Source organism: Perognathus longimembris, chromosome 15, assembly GCF_023159225.1.
Source record: "Perognathus longimembris pacificus isolate PPM17 chromosome 15, ASM2315922v1, whole genome shotgun sequence".
Lineage (NCBI taxonomy): Eukaryota > Metazoa > Chordata > Mammalia > Rodentia > Heteromyidae > Perognathus > Perognathus longimembris.
Window position 1 is genome coordinate 20,450,486 of NC_063175.1, and position 11,054 is coordinate 20,461,539.

The 11,054-nt window shown below is 44.3% G+C and overlaps 1 protein-coding gene across 2 annotated transcripts in view; it reads right to left on the reverse strand.

The window, feature by feature from the left end:
* The window catches only part of Ankrd29 (ankyrin repeat domain 29), a 49,962-nt gene extending 47,838 nt beyond the window's left edge, over window positions 1-2,124 (reverse strand). For both annotated transcript variants that reach the window (XM_048363611.1, XM_048363610.1), the window contains exon 1: window positions 1,996-2,124. In XM_048363611.1, coding sequence (XP_048219568.1) covers window positions 1,996-2,016 — 21 coding nt within the window. In that variant the 5' untranslated portion in view covers window positions 2,017-2,124. The remainder of the gene's footprint in view (window positions 1-1,995) is intronic.
* Between the last annotated feature and the right edge of the window lie 8,930 nt (window positions 2,125-11,054).

The window sequence follows — 11,054 nt, forward strand, 5'->3', positions numbered from 1 at the left end:
TTTATCTTCAGTAAAAACTCTCAAGTTTCTACCACTGTGAAGCAAGCAAGCAAGCAAACAACAACAATTTTCCCCAAACTCTGAATTCTGTATCCCAGCTGTTGCCATTGCCTAAAAAAAGTCTTATTCTTATGAAATTTCTTGAAGGACTTCCCTACACTTGTGGTTTCTACATGCTCTTTTGAAGCTATTGAACCTGACACCTCACTGACCGCTGATGCTGCTTTTTGTGTGGTCAGCAAGGCTATTCTGTTGCTAAACCAATGGACCTTTTCATTCTTAGCTTGACTTCTCTGTTGTCTTCTCTTTATTGAAAGACTAAAGATCCTTGATTTCTGTATCTAATTTTCTCAGTGGGTTTTCTTATTCTGATTTATCTTTTTTCCATCTTTTAATTCCTTCTCCCTTTTACTTCCCTCTCCTCCCTTTCCCCCTGTTTTTTTTTTTTTTTTTTTTGCCAGTCCTGGGGCTTGAACTCTGGGCCTTGGCATTGTCCCTAAGCTTCTTTTGCTCAAGGCTAGCACTCAATCACTTTCAGCACCACTTGCTTTTTATGTGATTCATTGGAGAAAAGAGTCTCACAGACTTTGCTGCCCTGACTGGCTTTTAGCTAGGATTTCAGGTGTGAGCCACTGAGTACCAGCTTCTTTTATTTATTTATTTATTTATTTATTTATTTATTTATTTATTTATTTATTTTTGTGATACAGGGGTTTGAGGGCCTTACATATGTTATGCCGGCACTCTACCACATGAGCCCTAAATCCCAGTTCTTTTCACTTTAGATTATTATACAGTTAGGGTCTTGAGCTTTTTTTTTGCCCATAAGCCAGCCAAAGGCCACAATCCTACCTGTACCTCCTGCACAGCTGAGATTACAGGCTTGAGCCACTGCACCCGACTCTGCTCATTCTTAAGTTTGGGTCTTTTAGATTTTGTCACCACTGGGCATGCACATTCATTTCCATGGGTTCTCCAAAATTTCATCCCCAACACCTAGACTTGCTCCTCAGTTCCAGGTCCACATGTCTACCAGACACCTCTGCTTGGATACCCTTCCATCCTCAAACTTTATCCCAAACCATTCGTTTCATCTTCACTCCTCTTGTCTTCCCTACACCAATTTAAACCTTTTTTTGGGGGGGAGGGGCAAACTGCTGGCCTGCTGCTAAAATCAAAGGCACGTGTGGCAGGCTCTTAAACCGTTTTTAAAAACAAAATTTAAGTCATTCCTATCTGTCTACCCCCTTCCACCCTCCGTGCCTAACTACTCTCCCAGCTCTGCCTCTCTGGCAGCCCATTCCAGATCTTTCTGATGTGCAAATCTCGCCCTGTCACTCCCGATCATGGCTTCCAGTCAAACATACTTGCGTTTGTTTCAACACTAACTTTAGTTGCAAGACTGCAAAACGGTTATTTGGCTTCTCTCTGCCTCAGTTTTCCCATTTGAAGGAACGGAGGACCACGCAGCACAGTGTCACAGGCCTTCCGGAGCGCGGGTTCAGCCATCTATTTGGTAACCCTTTTTCCAGCTCCGGCAAACCAGCGAGCCCCACTTTCACCCGGGGATGAAGCAGGACGACTGCAGTGAACTGCCGGACGGCGCTCCTCCAGACACGGACTCCGGCCCGCAGCTGCACCTCCCCTCCGCCGCAGAGTCCGGGCAGAGTGCTCTGCTGGAGGCGGCAGTGCGGGCAGGAGGGCGGCCGGGACGCGGCCGCGGGCCATGGCTGCAGCGGGGCGTGGGTCACCGGCCGGTCCCGCCCCTCCACGTTAGCGGTGACCGCCCGCCGCCCAGCCCCGCTCACCGGCCGCAGCCTTCGGTGCCCAGCGCCCTCCAAGAAGCAGACCCGGGCAAACCACAGCCCCGCCGCAGCCTCCCTCGCCTGACCCGCAGCCGGGAACGCCGGAAGCCGGCATAATCTGGCTGCGCGGGGCGCAGGGAGCGGGTCGCCGCCGTCCTCCCCACGCCCGCCCCCAGCGCCCAGCGCTCACCTTGAAGGACATCCTGCACATGTCCGCGGCCGCCCCGCGAGGCCGGCGCCCGCCTCTCCCAGCCCGCCCGGCCCGCGCCTGCCGCGCTCCGCACCCCTCACTCCCGCCCGCCGCCCAGCACGCCCCGTCCCGCACGCGGCGCAGCCCGGCCCGAGGGAGCGCGGGGCGCGGGCACGGCGGCGAGGGGGAGCGCGGGGGGCGGGCACGGCGGGGGCGAGGAGGAGCGCGGGGTACGGGCACGGCGGCGAGGCGCGGGCATGGCAGCGAAGGGGGGGCAGCGCAGGGCGCGGGCACGGCGGCGGGGCAGAGAGATCGCGGGGCGCGGGCACGGCGGCGGCGAGGGGGAGCATGGGGCGAGAGCTCAGCAGCCCAGGAAAGGCCCAGGGTGAAAGTGGGCGAGGGAGTAGGGGGGGACGCCTGCCACGCGCTCAGCTCCCGCGCTTGCACGAGGTGCCCCGTGCACATGCTTCGCGGTGCGCGTGCCCACACAAGCTAACACTCTAAAACTCCGTGTGCACTTTGTGCTTGCCACGCTGCACAACCATCCACACTCACATCTCCTTAGACTGCGCAGTTTCTACCATGCACTCAAGGTGCACTCCAGCGCTGTTCACACTCATACTCCTTACACAACTACACTGCCTACCACACAGGGTTCACACACCAAGCTCTAAACACTGGTTTACATATCCACACGCCTCACACGCGTCTACACTCAGACACATGTACTTTACTCTTTCCACATACACTGTACACACACAAACACACACACACACACACACACCCCTCTGGAAAAGACCCAGTTTGAACCAGGTGATGCACAACCTTCATGACAGCACAAATAAAACCGTCCAACACTTTCCAGTATGGTGTCTCTTTTTCCCTCCTTTGCCTTTCAGAGAATCTGGGGTTTGTTTCCTCTTCCTTTTGGGGAAAAGACCTGGGAAGCCAGTCGTTTTTGAAGGAGAAAGGCATAATCTTGAATAGGTCCATACCCTTTGTTTGCATGTTACACACCTTTGCACTCACACACACTGCTGCATCTCAGGTTGGTTTGAAAGGAATAACAAAAGGGCCAGCACACTGTTCCTGAGCTATTTTGCTTAAGGCTAGTACTCTACCACTTGAGCCATACCTCCACTTCTGGATTTTTGGTGGATAATTGGAGATACAAGTTTCAAGAACTTTCTTGCTTGTGCTGGCTTTGAACTGTGACCCTCATATCTCAGTGTTCTGAGTAGGTAGGGTTATAGGTGAAATTCATCAATGCCTGGCAAGATATATATTTTTTTATTAAAAATATATTCTTACTAAGTTTAGCATGGTTGTTCATGCCTGTTATCCCAACACTTGGGAGACTAGGGCAGGAGGATTTCTAGTTTAAGGCCACCCTGGACTACATAGTGAGACTTTGTCTCAATCTTCTTTCCAAATAAAACACACACACACACACACACACACACACACACACAGAAAGACCATAATAGCCTTTTTACTAAATCCAAATGCAAGGTTAAAAAGTGACTTGTGTTATCTGACATAAGTCTACTCACTCATTCTCTTACTCACTTGATTGTCTCCCTCTGTTTTCAAGAATATTTAATTTAAAAGTTAAAAATTACAACTACAAATAAAAGTTTATAATGAAAATGTTCATCCTGTATGGATAATTGTATCACTTTGCATTTATAAAAATCTTAAGAACAATGCTGTTTTGTAGAAAATTCCAATTTTACTATTATTATTATTATTAGTGCCAGTACTGGAGCTTGAACTCAGGGCATCACATTCACTTGGCTTATTTTCTCAAGGCTGGTACTCAATTACTTGAGCCACAACTTTACTTTTTCCCCCCTGGTTATTTGGAGATAAGAGTCTCACAGACTTTCCTGCCTACGCTGGCTTAGAACCATGATTCTCAGATCTCAGCCTCTAAGTAGCTAGGATTACCAGTATGAGCCACAAATGCCTGGCTGAAAATTCCAATTTTTGTTTTATTTTGTTTTGTTTTTTTGCCAGTCCTGGGGCTTGAACTCAGGGCCTGAGTACTGTTACTGGCTTCTTTTTGCTCAAGGCTAGCACTCTATCACTTGATCCACAGTGCCACTTCTGGCTTTTTCTATACATGTGGTGCTGGGGAATCGAATCTAGGGCTTCATGTATATGAGGCAAGCACTTTACCACTAGGCCATAGTCCCAGCCCCGAAAATTCCAATTTTTAAATCAAAAAGACTCCAAATCTTCTGTTCAGATATCTATAATAAAGACATTTTCCAAGTCACACAACGACATTATACAAGATCAGGCATCAGAGGTTTTGCTTTAGCAGTTTTTGCTTTGTTTTGTTTTGTGGTTTTGAGGTGAGGTCTCACTGCATAGTCCAAACTGGCCTTGAACTGTGACTCTCCTACCTCAGCACTAGGATTGCAAGTGTGTATTTTAGTAGTTTGATAAACAAAATAGGGAAGGGCAAGAACTAATTCCAGTTTCACAGATGAAGACCGGTAAAGTAATTTGCTAATGATTGATAAGGCCAGAGTTTTAATTAATTTTGTTTGGTTTCAAAGCCCTTTCCACCACTTGTGGCTGGAAGTTGTTTGGGCAGAGTCTCTGGCCAGGGTGCTGATGGGATTCTTGTCAGTTTCTGGAAAGAATGTGTCTAAAACGTCATGCCACACACATACAGCTAATATGACTCTCATTACTTTCTGTATGTGCTTAATATACCATCCCACAAACCATACCTGGCTAAGTTTATCTTTATAATAACATCCTCAAATAGGACAAAACCTTGGTGGTCCCAGTCAAGCCAGACGACTTTTCCTAAAACAGCCTATTCTAAAATTTAATAATCCACAGGGGTCTAACATGAAAAAAAAAAATAAAACCACACAGCCTACCTTCCTCCCACTCCCCAGTCGTGGGACTTTTATTCAGGGCTTGGGTTCAGCCTACCTCCTTTCTTATCTAAACAATTTTTACTGCCTGTACAGAGCCTCTCCATTGCCATCCTTCCCACACTATCCCTCCATGGCTTTTTTCTGCTTCCCATAAGGCAAATTCTCAACCACCCAGGCTGGTGCTCTAAGCTCAAGGTTCTCCTTCTCCTCTCTGTCTTTCTCTTGTTGACTTTGCTGGATTCCAGCCACACACACTCCCCTGTCTCTTATCCCACAGGTCTTCTCTTGTTCACATCTTTCCTCTGATTTTTATTTTATCTTTTTGTGCTGGTACAAGGGCATAAACCCAGAGCCCTGTGCTCTTGCTTAGCTTTTTCGATCAAGGTTGGTGCTCTGCCACTTGAGCAACAGCCCCGCTTCTGGCTTTTTGCTGGTTAATTGGAGATACAAGCCTTATGGACTTTTCTGCCTGGATTGGCTTTGAACTATGATCCTAAGATCTCAGCCTCTTGAGTAGCTGGGATTACAGGTATAAGACACCAGTGCCTGGCTTTTGATTCCAGAGTTTAGATTCTTCAAGGTTTGGCTTTGTGTCATAAATAACTTTTATTTCTTCCAGGGACAAGTTTTTCCATTGGTGACATTCTAGAGGTCAAAACTGAGGGATCACTGATTGAGTAAAAATCTCAAGGGGTCACCCTCTCCATAGCTACAGACAGAAGACCTTCATCTCTATCCCTGCACATACATTATTCAAATGCATAGGCATCTGCTTGTCTCAAATGAGGTCATGGTCATGGCCACCTTCTGTTCATCCCAGCACAGACTGTAATGTTTGTTTTCAACGTTGTACTGGCCTACTTAGTGCTCCAGCTGGACTTTCCCTGGACAGAATTGTGGAGTAGATTGTGCTTGTATACTGAGCACTCAAGTTCCTTTAAAAATATTTTGTCATGAAAATATTGTTTTATCTCAAGCAAGAGAATCCTGGAGTCCTGTCTTCCTTCCCACTCCTCATCTCTCATCTGGTTGGTTCAATCTTTCTGTACCTACTGGAATCTGTTATACACAAAGTTTTTCACAGTGGGCTAATGTCCCTAGGCACAAATTGTTAGTGTTGAATAATAATATTATTCAATAATCTATCCCTATATCTACTGTCTTCTTCCCTTTTTCTATCAGACTGGAAATGTATTATACTCCCAGAATCATGAGAGAGAGAGAGAGAGAGAGAGAGAGAGAGAGAGAGAGAGAGAGAGAGAGAGAGAGAGAGAGAGAGAGAGAGAGAGAGAGAGAGAGAGATAGGTCTGGGAATGTGGCTTAGTCGTAGAGTGCTTGCCTAGCATGCATGAAGCCCTGGGTTCGATTCCTCAGCACCACATAAACAGAAAAAGCTCAAATGGCACTGTAGCTCAAGAGGTAGAGTGCTAGCCTTGAGCATAAAGAAGCCAGGGACAGTGCTCAGGCCCTGAGTCCCAAGTCCCAGGACTGGAGAGAGAGAGAGGAGAGAGAGAGAGAGAGAATAAATCATTAGATAAGAATGACTGACTCATAATATAATCTCCCAGAGTTGTCCTTTGCTAACATAGAACTCTGATCTTTTTCTAAGCATATAACAACATAATTAGAATCATGTGTATTCTGCTGTTTTAGTGAACATAATAATGTGAGCAGTTTTCCCTTGACATTTAACATTCTTTGAATGGCTGCTTTTAAAGTTGTGTACACCATATCTAGCTTTCTTCTTTTACAAGACATTTAAGTTGTTTTTTCACTTTTGCAATTAAAAATAAGACTATTTAAATGTAATCCACATTTCTGATTATTTCCCTAGGATAAACTTAGACATTTCCAGAAATTAGACATGTAGACATTGTGAACACTATTAATTCACATGCACAACTTACTTTTCAGAATTGTAATTGTATACTTTTATCCTGGCTGATTAACTCATTAAAGTTTTTCTGAATGCCTCTAGTGATAGGTTATAGGTAAACATTGTATGCGTTCATTGTTAGCTTTGCTTATTTCTACCTCTGCTAGACTATATCCAAAGCATCTTGCATAAAACTACACAGAATAAAACATGGTTTAAACAATAGGTCTAGAAGTAAAGAAAATGGAACAAAGAGATATTGATAGGAAAGATAATATAAAACCCAGAGTGAGGAGAAACACAAATTCTGGTGAACAGACCCAGCTATGGCACTAAGCTTTGAAACAAGAACAGAGATGGAGAAACATGATTCTCTCTCTCTCTCTCTCTCTCTCTCTCTCTCTCTCTCTCTCTCTCTCCCCCTTTTCTCCTCCCTCTGTGTCTCTCCCTGCCACCCCCCAACCCGTCATGACCCCAGACAACATGGGTAGGTCATGGTATCAGCTATTTGGTTGAACATCATGCTAGACATGTCTGTATGGGGTCTATAAGACTAATAGTTCAATAATGGGCTTTCAGTCATGCTGATTAACCTCTATAATATGGGTGAGCCTCATCCAATCAATTGATTGAAAAAAAAAATGACCTCTTCAGAAGAAGAGAAAATTCTCTCTTTCATAAAGTTAACCACCATAGCAATGACAACAATAAAAACAAACTCTGTCAACCAACAGCAAGAAGCAAACAGGGAGAATCACAGATATTGGTTGAACATTTTGGTGCACTACATAATTGTTATTATATTGTTATTATTGACATTGGGGTTGAATTCAGGGCTTTGCACTTGTTAAACAGGTACTTTAACATGAACAACACCCACAGCCCTCCCTTCTTTTGCTAGTTTTTGAATATAGTATCAGGTTTATGGTCAGGCAGGTCTGGACCGTGGTCCTATTTATGATTCACACTGTAGCTTTTTATTAAGTAAGGTATGGTTCCATGAACAGTTTTGTAAGGCTGACCTTGAACTACTATCTTTCCTATCTCAGACCATGAGGCTGAGTACCATCCAACCTGATACTGTACCATTATTATTAATTTTTGGGGGGCCAGTCCTGGGACTTGAACTCAGGGTCTAGGCACTGTTTCTTAGCTTTTTTGCTCAAGACTGGCGCTCTATCACTTGAGCCACAGCACCACTTCTGGCTTCTATTTGCTGGTTAAGTGGAGATAAGAGTCTCATGGACTTTCCTGCCCAGGTTAGCTTTGAACTGTGATCCTCATGTCTCCGCCTCCTGAGTAGCTAGAATTACAGGTGCCTGGTAGCACTGGTGCCTGGCTTTGTACTATTATTTTTTATTTTTATTATTTTTTTGGCCAGTCCTGGGCCTTGGACTCAGGGCCTGAGCCCTGTCCCTAGCTTCTTTTTGCTCAAGGCTAGCACTCTGCCACTTGAGCCACAGCGCCACTTCTGGCCGTTTTCTGTATATGTGGTGCTGGGGAATTGAACCCAGAGCCTCATGTATACGAGGCAAGCTCTCTCGCCACTAGGCCATATCCCCAGCCCTGTACTATTATTTTTTAACTGAACAGCAGCTACAGTGGAGTCCACTTGATTCCTTAACAAAGAGAAGAGGAAAGAGGAATAAGCAGAATAAATCATGATATATTACTACCATGTCTTTATAGCATAAAGCACAGGCTTTTAGCATCTAACAAAATTAATCTATTGATTCTTATATTCTGAGAACTCACCCTGGTTTCTGAAAAAAATACATGAAATTGCTGAGTTGTTAAAAAGTTTAGATTTTATTACTTCCCAATGTCCTAATCTTGGAAAAGCTTGAAGATTGGGCTAGGAAATTGCCAAGTTTCCAGGTCAAATCACATAGGCCTAACATTTCTGCAGTTCTAACTTGGGCAAACAGCAATTTTGTTATTTAAGGTAATATTTAGTCTCTTCTAATTTTGATTTCCTTCTCTGGGAAATGAAGATGATATGATATTCTATATTTGATTGCTATGATTATTAATTTAAAGAACATTAAGTACATAGCACCTTGGCTGGTAGTAATAATACTGTTTCTATGTCAGAATGTTAATGGAGTGAATCAATGCTTGTAGAAATGTACAACAATTTAATACTAATGTCATTCTTACTCTGATGAAAATAATAATTAACATTTGAAATCTGATGCTAAAGAATGCCACAAAGATATGATAGCCTATATCTACTTTGCAGGACCCTTGTAATTTTGTGCATTGTGAATAAATTTTTTGTTGATTCAGCTATTCATTCTCTAATAACTAATTCTACTTCTTAATACACTTTCCCTTCAATTTTCTGTTCTTTTCTGGCCATATCTTTCTTTGGAAAAGAATGTTCTTTTGTTTAAAAAACTTCTATTCTTTCGGATTAATTGGTGACATATGTAAACTCATGGCTTGTTTCTTGGTGAAGCATCAGAATGTGGCCAGGTAGAGGGGTCCCAGGCCCATGGAATGATGGTTCCGGCTCAAATTTACATGAAAGTTCCAGCACACTTGTCCTTTTTTCCAGGAGGAGAAAATGCCCCTTCCCTCCATCCTACCCACCCTGTCTCCCCCTTTCCTTGTCTGTCTTCCTCCTCCCCCTCCTGATAGTGAGTGATGTTGAGTCCTGCATCACTGGGAATAACAGGTATGGACATGTCAGTCATTGATTAAAATTGGGTCTCCCAAAGTTCTTTTTGCCTGGGTTGGCTTCTTTCCCCACCCCTGGACTCTGGGCCTGGGCACTGTCCCTTAGCTCCTTTTTGCTCAAGGCTAGCACTCTACCACTGGAGCCACAGTGCCAATTCTGGCTTTTTTTGTGATTAATTGGAGAAAAGAATCTCACAGATTTTCCTGCCCTGGCTGGCTCTGATCCACCATCCTCAGATCTCAAACTTTCTGAGTAGCTAGGACTACAGATGTGAGCCACCGGCTCCTGGCCTGGGCTGGCTTCTAACCATAATTCCCCAATCTCAGTTTCCCAAGTACCCAGAACTAGAAGTTTGAGCTACTATGCCCTGCAGAAACCCACACTGATATATAAGGGCATCACAAAATGGCCCAGACATTTCCCAAATAAGCTAGTAGTCATCCAGGCCTCTGTGTGTGTGTGTGTGTGTGTGTGTGTGTGTATACACGTGTGCACCAGTCCTGGGGCTTGAACTCAGGGCCTAGATACTATCCTGAGCATTTTTGCTCACTGCTAGAGCTCTACCTTTTCCAGGTGTGTGTGCATGTGTGTACACATGCACATGTGTTAATTGGATATGAGTCTCCTGAACTTTTCTGCCTAGGCTGGCTTTGACCATATCCTCAAATCTCAACCTCCTGAGCAGCTAGGATTACAAACATAAGCCACCAGCACCCAGACCCATCCAGATTGTTATTTTACTCTTACAGTTTAGTTTAGTAGAATGACTTTGCTTTATTATTCTTTTATTAATTTTGATTTAAGAAAAGCTTAGGTCTCCCTACTTAAGTGATGGTATGGATGATCTTCCCTTGGGGATGAGCTGCTTTGGCACTGCTTTGCCAGATGCATTGCAGCTTAAAGCAGGCAGTGGTGTGAGTTAGTGCCAGGAACTACACATGGCAGAGTGGCTGGGATCCTTATCTGTGAATGGTTGGAATGAGTCCTGACACTGAGATTCCAGCCCTAACAACCCCCAGTCCCCGGTCAGATATCTAGACTTTTTCTGAAGTGTTTGATCTTCATTTGGATGCTTTGCATTGTTTTGTGCAATGCTCTCAGCATTGTCAGCTCCTAGCATTATTTAAAGAGAGTCTGGGTTAATAGTTGGAAAGTACCCTGCCACTAATCAGGCCCTTGGGAATGGCAGCATCTATTATGGATGGGCCTAGAAGAGATGCCTCTCAAATGAAGCTTCCTTCAGCATCCTGCTGAGGACCCAGGATATCTCAGACAGCATTATTTTTTAATGTCTGCAACCATGAATGCTGTGCACTTGAAATCTCAGGCCTTAGATTTTACTTGCTAAACTCACTAGGGGAAAAAAGTAGCAGACACCTACAGACAGACTTAGTTCGAAATTATTGGCAACACAGGTATGTATCTCATTTAATATTACATCGAACAACAACAATAAAAATCATTTAAGAGAGACCAAAAGAGCAGATAGGATTCAGTCCTTAGGGAAAAGGGCCTAGGAGATTGCTCATGCTATGAAAATTCTCTCACAGCTTTCCATGGGAGCAAGAGTAAAATTTAAACTGTAATATTTGCATTGACA